The 19,557-nt window shown below is 35.8% G+C and overlaps 1 protein-coding gene across 3 annotated transcripts in view; it reads left to right on the forward strand.

Annotated features, from left to right (window-relative positions):
• Positions 1 to 19,557, forward strand: part of EPM2A (EPM2A glucan phosphatase, laforin) — a 158,786-nt gene that overhangs the window by 84,425 nt on the left and 54,804 nt on the right. For all 3 annotated transcript variants that reach the window (XM_045066276.1, XM_045066275.1, XM_045066277.1), the window contains exon 2: positions 12,138 to 12,312. In XM_045066276.1, the coding sequence (XP_044922211.1) occupies positions 12,251 to 12,312 (62 nt within the window). In that variant the 5' untranslated portion in view covers positions 12,138 to 12,250. The remainder of the gene's footprint in view (positions 1 to 12,137; positions 12,313 to 19,557) is intronic.

Genomic DNA, 19,557 nt, shown 5'->3' on the forward strand with positions numbered 1-19,557 from the left:
TCATTAAAAGGGTTGAAAACAATATGGCTTTTCAGTTTCAGAAACAATTTAGTTTTTGAAAATGATATCTGACCACTCTGTTCTCTATTTCAATTAGCTATGCATTTCTAGTTTTTTCCCCCCAGTAACTAGAGTAGCGCCTGCATGATGTTTGCATCAACTCTATCATATAAAATATTTGTGCTGTGGAAGAAACCAAGTCAAAAAGCCATTAGAGATGGTTTTCACTTCAGAACTAGGTCAGTTCAAGGGAATGTTTTATTAAACCATTTGTTTCACATTCTAGAAAATCTTAATCGAAGAGAGATTTTATGCCAAAGCATTTGCTTACTATGAAACTGCCAAAATGTGTGTCTTTCTGGTTAGGAAGGGATTAAAAGGCAAATGATCCTCAACCTTCTTCAGAGTTCCTGGGATGAATAGGATTATTTTGTGTTCTCTGCATCTAAATGTCCACACTCTTGTGATATGGCAGCTAGGGAAAGTTAATCACCTTCTGCCTCTGCATTGTTGGGCTTAAAGTACACAAAGATGGGTGACATGGGAGTTTTTGTAGTGGGTGTGAAGGTATGAAAAATGAAGTAGTGAAATCTGACTGGAAGCATTTTCTTCATATAGTGAGTCTACTATTAATATAGATGCTTTATCTATTTTTAGAGTGTGACTTGGATTTGTGTTCAGATGATGAAACACAGTGTAATTTCTAGTCAATTTGGAGAGTGCTATGGAGAGAAAAATTGACCTGCCCATATAAGACAGCAAAAGTCTAGACACTACCATAAAAATTGTTTAAATGACAGTGGGAAAATCACATTAAAAATTATTAGAGCAATTAAACAAAAATTTATTAAGCACATGAATAAACATCTCTGCATGTGACATAGAAAGGAAATGCAGTATCCAGCAAATACATCAATTATGCAGAGATGAAGCATCTTAATATGCCGATCTTCTTGTTTAATCAATCCCTTGAGTAATGGCATAGTTAGCTACAAAAAAAGATTTGATCCCTTCAAATCAGGTGGTCAGACCTTTTGGCTTTGCTGTTGACTATCATCATATTGAATGAATTATTAATAATTCAGTCTGGTGCTTTGAGTCAAGCCCAGTAAGAACAATCTTGAGTTTCAGATTTTCTCTAAAAATTGTATAAGGAGAGCTCTGTTATTGTATTTAATTGTATTTACTTATTTTTGAAGATTTTGTTTATTTTTTTGACAGAGAGAGTGAGCGAACACGCACAGGGCTGGGGGGGGGCGGGGGGGGGGGGGGGAGTGGCAGGCAGACGGAGAGGGAGAAACAGGCTCCTTGCAGAGCCTGCAAAGCCTGATGTGGGACTTGATTACAGGACTCCAGGATCATGACCTGAGCCGAAAGCAGTCCCTTAACCAACTGAGCCACCCTGGTTCCCTCTATTTAATTTTAAATGGAAGTATAATTTTCTGGTTATGCCATTGTTTGGGATCCTTTTCAAGTAAAGCTTCAATCTCTGAGATGCCTACCATTTTGAGATGTGGGTATCATCATGAATCACTAGTTAATATGAATCTTCCACATCAAAAAAAAAAAATCTGACTTCTTAAATAATGGCTAAAGAATTAGTAACTTGAGGGGTGCCTGGGTGGCTCAGTGGGTTAAAGCCTCTGCCTTCGGCTCAGGTCATGATCCCAGGGTTCTGGGATCGAGCCCCTGGCTCTCTGCACAGCAGGGAGCCTGCTTCCTCCCCTCTCTCTCTCTGTCTGCCTCTCTGCCTACTTGTGATTTCTCTCTCTCCGTCAAATAAATAAAATCTTTAAAAAAAAAAAAAAGAATTAGTAACTCGGTTCTCTGGTTTTGCAAGTCAGTTGTTGTACAGTGCTTGCTTTAGAATTTGGTAAGTAATATGAACCCACAATGACTATTAGGTTGTCACTCTACCTACTGGAACAGACAGATTTGTTGCTGTTACCTATTTCCTGCTTTAAATCCTACTTATTCATACGTTGCTGTGCCCTCTGTTATGTATTAGCATACCCTGTTGTCAGTCACACCTTGAGAGCTGTCACCTCCGTCACAGATCCTGTCTTGGAAACTGTGGCTCACACTGATCCTGTCATCCTTGGTTTTCAGTCTTCTACATCCATGGACACATTATAAATCTATCATCGTTTTCTTTCCTTGTGAGCCAGTGAGCCAGTTGCTCCTTACAGTACATTTCAACACAATATCAGTCACCATATGTTGAAAATGGCACCAGAAAGGAAGCCTATTTGCCATTCTTGAATATTCTCTTTATGTGTTAGTATTTTATGGTATGGTTTTACAGTTATTTTCATCATTTAAAGCAGCTGTATTTCATTCACTGATTGCTTTATGTAACCTTTGTCTAATGAAAACGGGTTCATTCATGGTGGGAATTGTGTTTTAAATTTCATTTGTCAACCTCCCTCTACCACGGCACGGGTACATGAGTTCTCAGTAATACTTGAATGTGAGCTGAATTAAACTCTAGAATATTTCATGTATATATGATTACATTAGTCTGCTTGGGCTGCTACAGCAAAATATTATAGACTGGTGACCTATGACAAACATTTATTTTCGCACAGTTCTAGAAGCAGGGTGTCCCAGATCAGAGAGCCATCAGCTTTGTTTTCTGGTGAGAAGTCTTTCAGGCTTGCCGATGGCTACCTTCTCACTATGTCCTCATGCAGTTTTTCATCCTGGCCTGCTTGGAGACACAGCTCTGGTGTCCCTTCCCCTTTTTGTAGACACCAATCCTATTGGATTAGGGCCTCACCCTTCTGATTTTACCTCCCTAAAGGCCTTATTTCTAGGTATAATCCACATTGGGATTCAGAGCTTCGATGTATAAATTTGGGGGAAACATAAGTTAGTTCATAACAATGAAGATATTACATATTAGTAAATCTTTTAAGAAAAAAGAACTATTGAATTTTTTTTCTTCTGTAAGTTCTTTTTTTCCTTCTCTTATATGTTTTCAGCCTAACTTAATATAAACTTCCATTTTCCCCATACTTTTCTGTAATCTTGGGAATTTCCCCTAATTTCCACTTCTAATGTTTTCTGTATGGTTGGCAGCCATTGATTTTTTTTTTTCCTCTTAAAATTCTTAGCTGGAACCGATCAAGATTATTCTAGGAGTTTTACTTAAAAGATCTCCTCTGGAGGCTTGGCCAAGAGTGGGTCCAGGGTTAAGCTTTATTAATCATTCCTGCTGCACACAACAAGCTCACCTTTGAGAAGACCAACACATCATACCTACCTACCAAACAACTCAAGGACTTTTGTTGATCATTTCATAGAATTTGAAGCATTCTCATAGAATTTGAATGGTCTTAAGTCTGGTTATTAATGAGAACAAAAAAGGCCAGACCTATTATGTACAAAGGTATGAGCCTGCTGACTTGGAATTCCATCAAGTAATTGTCTTAGGCTGAGTGGCTCATTTTTGACTAAAAGAGTTAGATAAGTTTCTATGTCCAGATGTTCTGAAGAGATGATGTTTACGTATCCCACATTTCAACTTATTTGCCATAAAAATAACAATCACCATTTATCAATAATTCTACTTGGAAAGACAGTCACACAATGCACACGCATATATATACAAGTGCATACACATGCACTTGCACATACATACACATACACACACCTGAGCCAGGTGTTTGGTTCATTACCTTAATCACCTTGTCACATTTGATGTTTTCTCTCTGGTTGCTCCAAACTCTATCCTCCTTCTCAAGTAATATTTTCATATCTACCATAGAAAATCCTTGTTATCTCGAAGTCTAATTTCCTGTTTTTGTCATTGCTAAGTGGGCCACCATTTGTGTTTGTAGTTACTATTATTTTTAACCAAATCCCTCAAAGCTCTTTTCAAATTTGTTGGGTTACTTTGTACTGGATTTTTCTTAGGAGTTATTTCAGCTCTAACTTTAGCCATGACACTCTTAACTATATAAACCTATCTTAGTGCAGTACTGTTACACAGGAATGGGGCTTTGTCCACCTGTCTGAGTTAGTATAGAATTTCCTTCATATCCTCGTGTGGTCAATGATTTCCTAGTTTTCATTAGCCAAATAACATTGTTTTTTACCATTAGCAGAAAGTGTTGTCTACTTATATTTTTTAATTAAGATTTGTGCATTTTTTTAATGAAATAAGATAAAAATCTTTTTAAATGAAAATGTTCTACGTAAGTCTTGCATTGGTTATTTTCCTATTAGAGTTCATTGCTTTATTTCTTAACACTTCATTCTGTTGTGTGTGTGTAGAATACACACATATGTATGTATTCATATATATATATTCTCTTTATTCTACTATATATATGTAATTAGTCTCTATTGCTGTAGATTTGGGAGATTGGAACCTCTCTAAGATGCCTGTGTAAGCAACAAAGGTTTACATCCTCATGGCCGTTCTTTTTTTTTTTTTTTTAAAGATTTTTTATTTTATTTATTTGACAGACAGAGATCACAAGCAGGCAGAGAGGCAGGCAGAGAGAAAGAGAGGGAGAAGCAGACTCTCGGCTGAGCAGAGTCCGACGCGGGGCTCGATCCCAGGACCCTGGGATCATGACCTGAGCCGAAGGCAGAGGCTTTAACCCACTGAGGCACCCAGGCGCCCCCTCATGGCCGTTCTTGACTTTGCTTTCTTGCTTCTGCTCTGCTTGTTCTATATCAAGTCAACATAGGCAAGGAATCTGGTTTTTAAATAAATTTTTATTAGTGGACTGTTCTCTCTCTCTATACAAGAAATTTGTGTGAGTGTAGTGGGTTATATTGGCAGTTGGTGAAGAGGAAAGAGGAAATAACAGAAGGACAGAAAACGCAAATTAAATATTGAAATGCTTGCCTTTACCTGCTCTTTGTTGTTCTCCTGACCAGCTTGTTTTGATTATCTGCTTCACCTTTTGTAGTTTATTACTACCTGAATCCTCTCTTCTCTTTCCTCTTTCTCCTTCTTACCTTTCCTTCTTCTGAATCTCAACATCCTTTTCCCCCATCCTCTCCTTCCTTGATTGCATCTGAGTCCCCTAGTCTACAAAGCAGTTCAGCTATCTCCCATCTCCAGCCCCAAACCCAGCTTTTTTTCTACCATTGCAGATTGCAGTTTATCAAAGTGCTCAACTCAAACAGGATCCACTCTTTTAGAAAGGCAGTTGGTTCAGCAAAAAGAATTTTTCTATGTTTTATTTTATTTTTTTAAAAATTTTTTAGAAGATTTTATTTATTTATTTGACACACATAGATCATAAGTAGGCAGAGAGGCAGGCAGAGAGAGAGGAAGGGAAGCAGGCTCCCTGCTGAGCAGAGAGCCTGATGTGGGGCTCCATCCCAGGACCCTGGGATCATGACCCAAGCCGAAGGCAGAGGCTTTAACCCACTGAGCCACCCAGGTACCCCTGATTTTGCTTTTTGCCACTGGAACAGAATATCAAAATGCCAAAGAGTTGGTAATGATTATACCATGTTTGTACAACTTAATGCACCAGTAGCTTCTGAGGCAGTAATAGATGGGGCATGAGAAATTTGATTTGGGTGAATTACTAGCTAAAATTAGAGATTAATGTGTTAGGTTCAGATTTAATGTTCATGTGCTAGAAAAAAACTTTAAACTAATTAAACTCCAAAGAGGATTGATTCAAATAAAATATCATGAATAATAATAAGAATTTTAATTTTAAGTGGACTGCACTATCCAATTGATTGTGTTTATGCAATATAACTTAAAAACTTCTGAGAAACAAACAGGGTTTTGGAGGGGAGAGGGGTTGGGGGGGTAGGGTAAACCTGGTGGTGGGTATTAAGGAGGGCGTAAATTGCATAGAGCACTGGGTGTGGTGCATAAACAATGAATTTTGGAACATTGAAATGAAATAAAAATTAAAAAATACTTCCTGATTTTGTAAAAAATATACTTGTTTTAACCTGAACTTTCAAACTTGTAGAACTATTTGAAATAATGTGTTGGTTAAGATTTTAAATTCTGAGGCTTCTTACTTCTCTGTTTTTGTTGTTGTTGTTGTTGTTGTTTTGTGTTTTTTTTTTTTTTTTTGAGTGTCAGGAAGCAGGCCTCTTATTCCTTGACATTTATACACTTTATTTTAACTTACCTATATTGCCTTGATGAACAAATAACATGATGGCCAAATTTGCTCTATGGAAAGAGGTGTTTATTGTTAGTTAAATCAATCCATTTCCACTTTTCTGCCAATAACAGATTAGTTTGTTCTACCTTAGTGAGCTGTTTATTTATTTTAAATTAATGCTAATGAATAATTGACAATGGCCAGCTCCAATCTGGACAAATAATTCACTTCCACCTCCTCCCCCACCTATTCCCCTGCCACAAAGTTACTCCTTTAACCTTCTTTTTAAAATTATTTAATTTAACTTTATTTTTTTTTCAGTGTTCCAAAATTCATTGTTTATGCACCACACCCAGTGCTCCATGCAATGTGTGCCCTCCATAATACCCACCACTAGGCTCACCCAACCCTCCACCCTCTCCCCTTCAAAACCTCAGTTTGTTTCTCAGAGTCCAAATTCTCTCATGGTTCTTCTCCCCTCCAATTTGCCACAATTCACTTTTCCTTTTCTTCTTCTAATGTCCTCCAGGTTATTCCTTATGCTTCACAAGTAAGTGAAACCATAAGATAATTGACTCTCTCTGCTGACTTATTTCACTCAGTGTAATCTCCTCCAATCCCATCCATGTTGATACAAAAGTTGGGTATTTATCCTTTCTGATGGAGGCATAATACTCCATTGTATATATGGACCATATCTTCTCTATCCATTTGTCGTTGAAGGGCATCTTGGTTCTTTCCACTGTTTGGCAACTATGGCCATTGCTGCTATGAACATTGGGGTATAGATGGCTCTTCTTTTCACTACACCTGTATCTTTGGGGTAAATATCCAGTAGTGCAATTGCAGGGTCATAGGGTAGCTCTATTTTCTCTATTTTTAATTTCTTAAAGAATCTCTACACTGTTTTCCAAAGTAGCTGCACCAACTTACATTCCTACCAACAGTGTAAGAGGGTTTCTCATTCTCCACATCTTCTCCAGCACTTGTTGTTTCCTGTCTTGTTAATTTTGGCCATTCTAACTGGTGTAAGGTAGTATCTCAATGTGGTTTTGATTTGAGTCTCCCTGATGGCTAATGATGATGAACATTTTTTCATGTGTCTGTTAGCCATTTGTATGTCTTCATTGGAGAGGTGTCTGTTCATGTCTTCTGCCCATTTTTTGACATGATTATCTATTTTGCGTGTGTTGAGTTTGAGGAGTTTTTTTTTTTTTTTTTTTAAGATTTTATTTATTTCTTTGACAGAGATCACAAGTAGGCAGAGAGTCAGTCAGAGTGGGTGGGGAGGAGGGGAAGCAGGCTGCCTGCTGAGCAGAGAGCCTGATGCGGGTCTCGATTACAGGACTCTGGGATCATGACCTGAGCTGAAGGCAGAGGCTTAACCCATTCAGCCACCCATGTGCCCTAAGTTTGTGGAGTTCTTTATAGATCTTGGACATCAGCCCTTTGTCTCTAGTGTCATTTGCAAATATCTTCTCCTATTCCATGTGTTGCCTCTTTGTTCTGTTGACTGTTTCCTTTGTTGTGCAGAAACTTTTGATCTTCTTGAAGTCCCAAAAGTTCATTTTCACTTTTGTTTCCTTTGCCTTTGGAGACATATCTTGAAAGAAGTTGCTGTGGCTGGTATCAAAGAGGTTACTGCCTATGTTCTCCTCCATGATTCTGATGGATTCCTGTCTCACTTTGAGGTCTTTTATCCATTTCGAGCTTATCTTTTTGTATGGTGTAAGAGAATGGTTGGGTTTCATTCTTGTACACAAAACTGTCCAATTTTTCCAGCACCATTTATTAAAGAGGCTGTCTTTTTTTTCACTGTATATTTTTTCCTGCTTTTTTGAAGATTATTTGACCATAGAGTTGAAGGTCCATATCTGGGCTTCTCACAGCCTAGCCAGCTGGCCCTTTTATAAAGTAGATGAGACCTGAAATGTTAACTGAGCTCCTAGGCATAAAAGATCACTGTGGTATTAAATAATGTGTTTTATATATATTGTACTCTTAGGCCAGTCTTATGGAATAGAAAGTGAATTAGAAGCTTAAAAAATTTCCAGTCTATTTGGAAAAAGCAAAACATAACAAGCACCCAAATTTTGTTTATTAAACTTATTATTTTGAGGTAATCGTATATTCACATGGAGTTGTTAGAAGTAATATAGAAAGCTACACAGGATCTTTCCATATTACTTCTAACAATTGCCTTTTCTCACTTTTCTTTGCCAGTCTTGTTAGAGGTTTGCCAGTTTTAAAGATCTTTTAAAAAACCCAGCTCTTTGTTTCTTGATTTTCTCTAATGTTTTTCTGTTTTTAATTTCATTTATTTTCATTCTTTATTTCTTCTTTTTGCTTTGGATTTATTTTGCTTTCCTTTTTCTAATTTCTTGAAGAGGAGATTAGATTGATTTGAAACTTTCCTATTTTTATTGTATGTATTAAATGCTATAAATTTCCCTCACAGCACTGCTTTAGCTGTGTCCCACATATTTTGATACATATTATTTTGATTTTCATTCATTGCAATGTATTTTTAATAACTTTGAGACTTCGTTTTTGACCCATAGATTATTTAGTAATATGTATATTTGTTTCCAAGTGTTTGAAAATTTCCCCATTATCTGTTATTGATTTCTAATTTGGTTCCTTTGAGGTTAGAGAAAGCACTTTCTGTGATTTAATTTTAATGTTTTGATATTGTCTTATGGTCCAGGATATGATTTAGCTTGGTATATGTTCTGTGCACACTTGAAAGTGTGCATTCAGCTATTGTTGGGTAATGTGTTCTGTAATTGTCAACTAGATTCCATTGGTTGATGTTGATGTTGAATTATTTTATTCTTTGCTGATTTTTTGTCTAGTTGTTCTATCAGTTTTTGAGAAAGAGGTGTTTAAATTCCCAACTATGATTCTAGACTTGTCTTTTCTCCATTTAGCTATCTTAGTTTTTAGTTTCATATATTTGCAGCTCAGTTTTTTGTTATGTACACATTTAGAATTCTTACAGCTTCTTGATAGATTAATACTTTAAATATCATATAATTTCCCTTTCTCTTTATAGTAATCTTTGCTCTGAAGGTTCTACTTTATATGATATTAACATAACCACCTGTTCTTTCTTTTGATTAATTTTGCATGGTGTATCTTTTTCTACACTTTTACTTTGTACCTGCCTATAATTTGAAGTAAGTTTCTTCCAGACATCATACACTTGGTTCATTTTTTTCAATATCTTTTTCAGATAATTATAACATCTCTGTCATCTTGATGTTGGCATCTTGTAAGCATTTTTAATTTTTATTCAGTTTGAGATCTTTGTGATTTTTGATATAAGGATTTGAAACCTGAACCTGTTGAGTATTATATAATGTGTCCCTGGATCTTATTCAAATTTTCTGATTTAACTGGATTCCCCTAGCACTGCTCCAGTAGGAGGGTGGGGATACCTCATTACCCAGGTTCCCCACCCACTGACAACTGAAGGGATTGACTTTATTACTACTGAGTGGGGTGAGAGTTCCAGTTCTCCATTTGGCCTCCACTGACACTTCCCTTGCTGAAAGAAATGGAAGTGTTTTGTTACTTCTCCTAAAACATGTATGTGTAAAAATGAGTAATTCAAAAAACTAATTCTAGGAATGACGAATTCTTAGGAAGTTGATGTTGTGTAAATAATTTTTCTTGAATGTTGTCATTGATGTCTATTTGAACTCCTCAGTAATGTATTTATTTAAGTTGTAACATTTAAATTGTTGTAAGTCTTGGGGCACCTGGGTGGCTCAGTCTGTTAAGTGTCCAATTTTTGGTTTTGTCTCAGGTTATGATCTCAGGGTTGTGAGATCAGCCCCTTCCCCCACCCCACCCCATCAGGCTCAGTGCTCAGCATGGAGTCTGCTTAGGTTTCTCTCTCTCTCCCCCTCATTCTCTACTCCTCTTCTTGCTTGCCCTCCCTATCTCTTGTGTGCTGTGTGTTCGTTGTAAGCTCATCCTTTTTTATCCAGGTATCAAATGTTGGGATGCTTTCAGACTTGGTTCTAGAAACCTTTTTTTTCTATATCACTATTGTTTTTCATTGTGACTCATCTATATAGCCTTGCCTCAATTGCCGTTTATACTTAGATGACTCATAAATTCGTTTTTCTACTTCAGATCTCTGGTCTGATGTCAAACTGATAATGCCGGCTCTGTACTTAATATCTCTCTCTTTTTTTTTTTGTATCTAAATGGCACTTCAAGTCCAAAAACTAGACTGATGATCTTCCCGTCAGATTTTACATCTTAGTGAATGATACCACCATATATTGAGTTATATTTGCCAGAAGCCTAGAGTCATTGTTTCTTCCCTTTATCCTTCACCTTCCATATCCAGTTAATCACCATGTCCTGTGGGTTTTCCTTCCTGAATCTGCCCACTCTTTTCCACTTCTACCTCCAGGCTTTCATCAGTCATCTCCTGTCTGGGCTAGAGCAGTAGTTTCTTAAATGGACTTTTTGCTTTAATCTCATTGCATTTGAATTACATTTTTACTCTGTAACCAGAGAGATACTTTTAAAATAAAACTTGGTGATGTTACCTGCCTACTTAAAATATTTCATTTTTTTGTTGTTCCTATGGAAAATACCAAAATCCTTAACATGACAGCACAGTGTAGTGTAGATCATGTTTTTGACATTTAATAAGTATTTGTGGAAAAATGAATAGATGAACTTATATAGTTTAGAGTGTGTGCTATTAAAAGAGTATTATTCACACATGCATCTCTATGTATCTCTTTTATTCTTGTTATATTTCTATTTGATATGTTTCTAGAAGTGGGGTTACTAGTACAGTTTGGTTTTCATCATCATTGATATTTAATATATCAAGGGTAAAGGACCACTTGGTGTAGTGCCTTGTAGCCATCAAGAGAAAAAGAGAAGTCTGATCTAGGAGGATCAGTGATGATTTGTTAAGGGAACCATCTTGTACCTCCTACTTGGTGCAAGGGAGTTATATCCTAAAGAATGGTCCAATGACTTAAATATTTTTTTGTTTTTGAGATTTTATGCCAAATAACTTTAGGTAAAATATTCTATAAGATAGATCAAGGAACAAATGTGTCTGATTTTTATGTTTGTAACAAATGTGACTAATTCCTATTTTTATTTTGCTTATACTTTTTTTGTTTTGAAGACAGTATATGAAAATTAGGTAGTTTAAGGAAAGGAATGATTTGAAATGAGGTGGTCACATAAGACGGGCAAATAGAAATAATGTATGAATTATAATTTCATAGAAGTAAAGGATCTGTTTACTAGTGTAGTTGATACTGGGCAGAATGTGATGTAGGCAAATAGTGTTTTCAGAGACATGTTCTTCCATCTCTGTCTCTTTTGATTCACTCCATGGAGGGAGGATGGTGTGTGCTGGTGGTTGTGAAGCAGGCAGAAAACAACATGAAGGTATCAGGTGCCCGAAAGATGGGGATCTAGGGGTATCAGTTTGCTACTAGCTTGGTACTTACTAGTTTTGTGACCTTGGGCAACATAACTAATCTTTGTGACAATTTCCCATCTGAAAATAGTACTAACCACTGATTTACATGCAGACCAGTTTGGATGTGATCATTTGTTTTATTATTTATTAATGTATTTATTTTAAAAATTCATTTGTTATTTGAGCTGATACTAAAACACTTTATTAATGATTCTTTTTTATTACTGATTTTAGTTATGAATTTGCATACCAAAAAGAAAAAAAAGGCTGCAAAATGACTCACAACGGGTAGTTAGGGCACTGAGAGGTACCATTAAATTCTGAGAGTTAGTATGCTCTTGGTAATACGCATGTATTCAAAGGGAGCACAGAACTCTATGAAATTCATATGTAATTACAAATTTCTTCTGTTTTTCCCCTCTAGTCTATTTTTGTTTATAATGAAATGTGTGGATTGAGAAGCTTTGTATTTATTTTCTTCTTATTATTAATTTTGCATCAGCTACTCTGCGGGTGTTTAAGCAAAACATTGATTTAATTGCTCTGTTTGTCATTTCTTCTTGTTCCAGGCAATGGACCTCACCATGACCGTTGCTGTACCTATAATGAAAACAACTTGGTGGATGGTGTTTATTGTCTCCCAATAGGACACTGGATTGAGGCCACTGGGCACACCAATGAGATGAAGCACACCACAGACTTCTATTTTAATATTGCAGGCCACCAAGCCATGCATTATTCAAGGTAAAAATAGTGCCATGTTTATAAGCATAGAAATAGGACACGAGGTAGTATTAGGACAATGGAAGTGTTAACTGTGTTGAAAACAGCAGTATCTCCCTTTGGAGGGGCATATAGGCCTGCAGTACTTTAAGGAGATGAATTATAGTGAATCACTGTGTGAGCTTTTCTGGTTCTAAATGTGAAGGATCCTTTGTATAAAATTCTTTTACTGATTATACTCTCTGGCATCTAGATATTTTGACCAGATTGTATTTAGCCAGTCTTTGTACTTTCATAGTGGCTCCTAGGTCAACATTTATCTCTTATGCTACTGAACAACACTGAAGCAAAAACTGGTGTCTCTTTATAAATTTTTATGGAGGTAAATGTGTGAAAATGTAGACATAAAACTAGCTTAGATGTGATCATTTGCTCTGTTATTTAGTAATATATTTATTTTTATTTGTTTATATAATTGCTATGCCAGCAATATGTGCCATAATAAAAATTCAAACACTGACGAGGATGCTAACTGAAAAGCAAAGTTCAATACACTCACCTTCATTACCACTCATCAGAAGTAATTATTTCCAGTGATTTTATGGTTAGTTTTTCTGGAGTTTAATTTCAAGTCTTAAATAATATCCATACACTTTATTTGTTAATGTATCAATTTAAAAATCGCTATTGTTTCCCATCTGTGGCATGAGATATTAATTTCACTTAGACTTGTCTTCTTTCCCTACTCCCACTTCCTGCCAGTTCATTAAAAAAATTCTTTTTTTATTTAACTTCATAAAAATTCTATTTCTTGACCTATTCATTTTTGACAGTGTTTCTTGATTTCCTACTGAGTAAGTCAGATATTTATTGTCCTCATATTTTCCTCCACATCTACTTCCACCTGTTACTGCCTGTTTTGCATTACTTTCACATTTTCAAGGTTTATAGAATTTACAATTAATTTAGTAAATTAAGTTTTTTATAGTTTGATAATTTGAGAATGGAAACCAATACTCTCAACATTTGAAATAGCATGTGAGTATCATTTACTGTAGAATGTGCAGTGTTTATGCCATGGACAAAGAGAGGCATTCTCATGTTCTTAAAAACTGCATTGCTTTGAATGAGAGATGTTATTAGTACAAACAGGGCAGTGAATGGTAGGAGAGAGGATGCAACTCCTTTGTAGTGTTAGGGAATTCATGTTCTTCTTGGACATACCGTTCTTGTAAATCCGTGCTAGATGTTGACCTTGCTGATGGATTCGTGGTAGAATATGAGGAAGAGGAGTTCAGCATGAGCCGTGATTTTGTAGCCTGAGCAACTGGATTAATGGTGTTCTCTTTTTTGAGACAGGAAGACAAGGAGATGAGCAGTTTGGAGTATGGATTGAGATGATATTCTATTGTAGATGTAATATATTTGAAATGTAGGTTAGATTGCAGAAAGGAAATCAATTTGATGTCTGGAGTTTTGTGGAGAGATTGTGAATGGACAGATAAAATTGGAGCTATCAATATATGGACGACATTCAAAGTAATGAGTCCATTATTTATTTATTTTTAAGGTGTGTGTGGTTTTGTTTTGTTTTGTTTTGTTTTTTAAGAGAGAGTGCCCAAGTGGAGGGAGGGGAAGAGGGAAAGAGAAAGAATCCTCCAATAGACTCTCTGCTGAGTGTGGAACCTGACAGCGGGCTCGATATGATCCTGAGCAGTAATTGAGTCAGATGCCTTCCGACTGAGCCAACCAAGCACTCTCCAAAATGATGAGTTTAGATGAGATCATTTAGTGAATGAGTGAAATATAGCAGAGACAAAGGAAAGAAGTGAAAATAATAAGGCCTCATGTCCATACAAAGAGAAGAGGATCCAGAGAAAAGAATTGAAAAGGAGCACCCATTGAGATGTCCTGACCTTTAGTGAGGTCGTGTTTCTGAGTTATTTTTCATTTTTGGTGAACCACATTTTGAAGGGTCCTGTTTTAGGCTCTAAGAATTTTCTTCTACTATTTGATTATTTCTGCTTCTTTGTTCTTTTTTTAAAAGATAGATTTTTTCATTTATTTATTTATTTGGCAGCGATCACAAGTAGGCAGAGAGGCAGGCAGAGAGGTGGGCAGAGAGGAGAGTGTGGGGAGAAGCAGGCTCCCCGCTGAGCAGAGAGCCTGATGTGGGGCTTGATTCGAGGACCCTGAGATCATAAAGGCAGACGCTTTAATCCACTGAGCCACCCAGGTTTTCTTTGTTCTGTTGTTAAAGATCCTCCTTAGATGGATGCTGGACCTTCTGGATTTATATCTTATTCTTGACTTAAAAAAAATATTTTCATCTCTAGGTTTTATTGCTTTACATTTTGGGAGACTTCTTTTTTTTTCTTCCAACTCAACTAATTTTTTCCCTTAATTTTCCCTTTAATTTTTCCCTTCATTTTGATAATTGTATCCTTATTTTTTCTGGATTCTTATTTTGTTATTCCCTTTTTGCATATTAGCCTATTCTGCTTTGTAAATGGATATCTTCTTAAGTCTTTCTTACAATATTAATGAGAATGGTTTTGAAGTCCTCTTCTCTTACTGAAATTATTTGTTCCCTCCAGAATCAGTTGTCCTCTACTCATTTTGGCCTTTTTCTTTTTTGTTGTTCGTTTTAAATGTAACTGGAAATTCTCAGTTGTTCACATTTATTATTGGAAGGAGGAGGTTGATTATTAAATTTGGTGAGCATGAGTTTCCTCTGCCATTACTAGCTTCTGTACCTCTAGTAGCATTAGCACAATGGTGTGCATTTGGGCAGATCATGTCTCCCTGGGGAGAAAAGAAACAGTCAGCCTGGGTACTACTGCTACCCCACCCTGAACTGGAAGATGAGGAGGACCTGTGTAGGGCACATTTCTCACTCTGAGAGCCTTTGTTCCCTATGTAGTTTCCAAAATTTATTTATTTATTTATTTAAAAAAAGATTTTATTTATTCAGTTGACAGAGGGAGAGTGAGCACAAGCAGGGTGAGCAGCAGGCAGAGGGAGAGGGAGAGGGAGGAGCAGAGAGCTCCTGAGCAGGGAGCTCAGAAGTGGGACTCAATCCCAGGACCTGAGATCATGATGTGAACCAAAGGCAAAGGCTTAACAACTGAGCCATCCAGGAACCCCTAGGTTTCAATTTTTAAAGAAGGAATTTCTTCAGCTTCATATATAGTATCATAGCTGTATGTGGGGTGAATATGAAACATGTACTCATAGTTCTTTCACAGTCATGCAAAGATAGCTATATTTAAAAATTTTCCTTAAAACAACTCAGTTTTACATCTAAGTCTTTATTCTACTGGATTTGCAGATAATTCAACCTGTTACTATCCTTCTAAGGTGTATATGTATATATTTTGTGTGTGTGTGTATCTGTATATGTGTACATGTATATATTATTTATATGTCTTTGTGTTTGTATATATATGTGTGTATATATATATCATACCTGTTTGTTGAGAGTTATTATCATAAATGGATGTTGAATTTAGTCATGTCTTTTCATTTTCCTTATATACATATAATATGAATATATACATATATACACACACAAATATACATATTTATACCTGAGAAAGATAATAATAGGTTGAAATGATATATAATGTATATAAAAAGATACAATATCTAAGTAATACTTATAATATATAATAAACATATGGTTATACCTGAGGTATAATATATATATATATAACATAAAAATGCATACCTAGGGGCGCCTGGGTGGCTCAGTGGGTTAGGCCGCTGCCTTCGGCTCGGGTCATGATCTCGGGGTCCTGGGATTGAGTCCTGCATCAGGCTCTCTGCTCAGCGGGGAGCCTGCTTCCCCCTCTCTCTCTCTGCCTGTCTCTCCGTCTACTTGTGATTTCTCTCTGTCAAATAAATAAATAAAATCTTTAAAAAAAAATGCATACCTATATACTTGGGATATATTTATAATGGCATAAAATCTCAGGTTTATCAGTTTTGGACTTAGTAGTATCCTTTGTTCCTCTATCTCTATAACATAGATTCCTGGGAACTTGGTAATAAATAATAATTGTTTATAGTGGACCTGGAGCCTATGTTTACTTTTAAGGTGTCCTATTAACTTCCAAGATTTCTCACAGTTTGGTCCCAAAGTCACCTACTTGAAAATCAGTTGGGTGGTGTGATTTTTTAAAAAAATTTTGAATTGAGGCATAATTGACATATAATATTATATTACTTTCAGGTGTATGACAATAATTCAGTATTGGTATACCCTGTGAAATGATCACCACAATAAGTCTAGTTTCCTTTGTCACTATATAAAGTTACATAATATACATATGGTGTTATTGACTATAATCATCAAGCTGTACATTACATCTCTATGATTTGTGTATTTATGACTGTAAGTTTGCACTCTTTAACCCTTTTCTCCCCCACATACCCCACCTCTTATCCCTTTCCTATCTGGCAACCATCATTCTGTTCTCTTCATCTTTCAGTTTTGTTTTGTTTTTTAGATTCCACATATAAGTGAAATCATATGGTGTTTGTCTTTTTCTCTTAGTCGTTTCACTCAGTATACTCTCACGTTCTATCCATGTTGTTGCAAATGAAGATTTTATTTTATTTTTTTTATTTTTTTTATTTTTTTTTTTAAAGATTTTATTTATTTGACAGAGATCACAAGTAGACAGAGAGGCAGGCAGAGAGAGAGAGAGGGAAGCAGGCTTCCCGCTGAGCAGAGAGCCCGATGCGGGCCTCGATCCCAGGACCCTGAGATCATGACCTGAGCCGAAGGCAGCGGCTTAACCCACTGAGCCACCCAGGCGCCCGAAGATTTGATTTTTAATGGCTGAATAGTATTCCTATGTGTGTGTGTGTGTGAGAGAGAGAGAGAGAGCGAGAGAGAGAGAGAGATTATGTCTTCATCCATTCATCCATCAACAGACACTGGTTGTTTCCATCTCTTTGGTATTGTGAATAATACTGCAATGAACGTAGGGATGCGTGTATGTTTTTAAATCAGTGTTTTCATTTTTCTTTAGATAAATAACCAGAAGTAGAATTGCTGGATCATGTGGTGGTTCTATTTTTAGTTTTTTGAATAATTTCCATACTGTTTTCCACAGTGACCACACAAATTTGCGTTCCCACCAATAGTGAATGAGGGTTCCCTTTTCTCTATATCCTTACCAACACTTGTTATTTCTTGTCTTTTTGATAGCAACCATTCTGATAGATGTTAGCATGATAACTCATTGTGATTTTGATTTGCATTTCCCTGATGTTAGTGATGTCAAGCTTCTTTTCATGTACCTCTTTGCCATTTGTATGGAGAAATGTTTATTCAGAGCCTCTGCTCATTTTTTAATTGGATTGTATGAGTTCTTTATACATTTTGGATATTAACTCCTTGTAAGATAATATGATTTGCAAATATTTTCTTCCATTCAGTAGGTTGCCCTTTTATTTTGTTGATGGTTTCCTCTGTTGTGCAGAGGTTTTTAGTTTGGTATAAGCACATTTTGTTTATTATTGCTTTTGTTGACATTACTTTAGAGTCAGATCCCAAAAAAATTTTTTGTGAAGAGCAATGACAAGGAGATAATTGCCTGTTTTTTCTTGTAGGAATTTTATGGTTTCAGGTCTTACATTCAAGTCTTCTATTATATTTTGAGTTAATTTTTGCATAGTGTAGGATAGTGGTCCAGTTTTATTCTTTTGCATAAGGCAGTCCAGTTCTCCCAATACTGTTTATTGAAGAATCTCCTATCTCCATTATATATTCTTTACTCCTTTGTCATATATAAATTGGTCATACATGCAAAAGTTTATTTTTGGACTTTCTATTTTTTCCTATTGATCTTTGTGTCTGTTTTTATGCCAATACCATACTATTTTGGTTACTGTAGCTTTGTAATATAGTTTGAAATCAAGGAGTATGATTTTGCTTTGTTCTTCTTTCTCAAGATTGCTTTGGGTTCTTTTGCGGTTCCATAGAAATTTTAGGATTGTTCTATATTTTTGAAAAATGCCATTGAGATTTTGAATAGATTTCATTGACTCTATAGATTGCTTTGGATATTATGGACCTTTTAATAATATTAATTTTTAAATCCATGGGCACAGAATATTTTTCCACTTATTTGTGTATTCTTCAATTTCTTTCATTAGTGTCTTATAGGTTTTTAGTGTACAGATCTCCTTGCTAGTAATCTGTCTATTCAGATTTTCTATTTCTTCATGATTCAGTCTTAAAATATTCTGTTTCTAGGAATTAACCCATTTTTTTTTAAAGATTTTATTTATTTATTTGACAGAGAGAAATCACAAGTAGACGGAGAGGCAGGCAGAGAGAGAGAGAGGGAAGCAGGCTCCCTGCTGAGCAGAGAGCCTGATGCGGGACTCGATCCCAGGAACCTGAGATCATGACCTGAGCCGAAGGCAGCGGCTTAACCCACTGAGCCACCCAGGTGCCCCAGAATTAACCCATTTTTTCTGTTGTTCAATTTCTTGGCATATAATTTTTCATAACAGTCCTTTGTGATTTTTTTGGTATTTCTTTAGTATCAGTTGTAACTTCCCCTCTTTAATTTCTGATGTTACTTATTTGAGCCTTCTCTTTTTTAAGGTGAGTCTAGCTAAATATTTATCAATTGAATTTTTTCCCAAAGAAACAGTTCTTAGTTTCTTTATTTTTTCTATTGTCTTTTTAGTTTTTATTTCATTGATTTTTGTTCTGAGCTTTATTTCCTTCCATGTACTAACTGAGGCATCATTTCCCCCCTCTTTTTCTAGCTATTTAGGTGTAATGTTTGATTATTTGAGGTTTTTCTTGTCTCTTGAGGGTTGCCTACCTTACTATGAATTTTCCTCCCAGAACTACTTTTGTTATACCCCATAGGTTTTGGTATATTGTATTATAATCTTTATTTGTCTCAAGGTATTTTTTTTTATATCTCCTTTGATTTCTTTGTTGAGTCATTTGTTCAGTAGCATGTTGGTTCTTCATATATTTATGACTTTTTTCAGGTTTCTTTTTGTGTTTAATTTCTAGTTTTATATCATTGTGGTCTAAAAAAACATTTTATATGACTTCATCTTCTTACATTTATTGAATCTAGTTTTGCAGCCAAATTTTGATCTATCCTGGAGAATACTCATGTGTACTTAAGAAGAATGTGTCTTTTGTTGCTTTTAAATGGAATATTCTGTGTATAGTGGAGTATTAAATTCTCTTATTATTGTCTTCAATTTATCCCATAGGTCTGT

Source organism: Mustela putorius, unplaced genomic scaffold (assembly GCF_011764305.1).
Source record: "Mustela putorius furo isolate JIRA1106 unplaced genomic scaffold, ASM1176430v1.1 tig00003863_pilon_pilon_pilon, whole genome shotgun sequence".
NCBI lineage: Eukaryota > Metazoa > Chordata > Mammalia > Carnivora > Mustelidae > Mustela > Mustela putorius.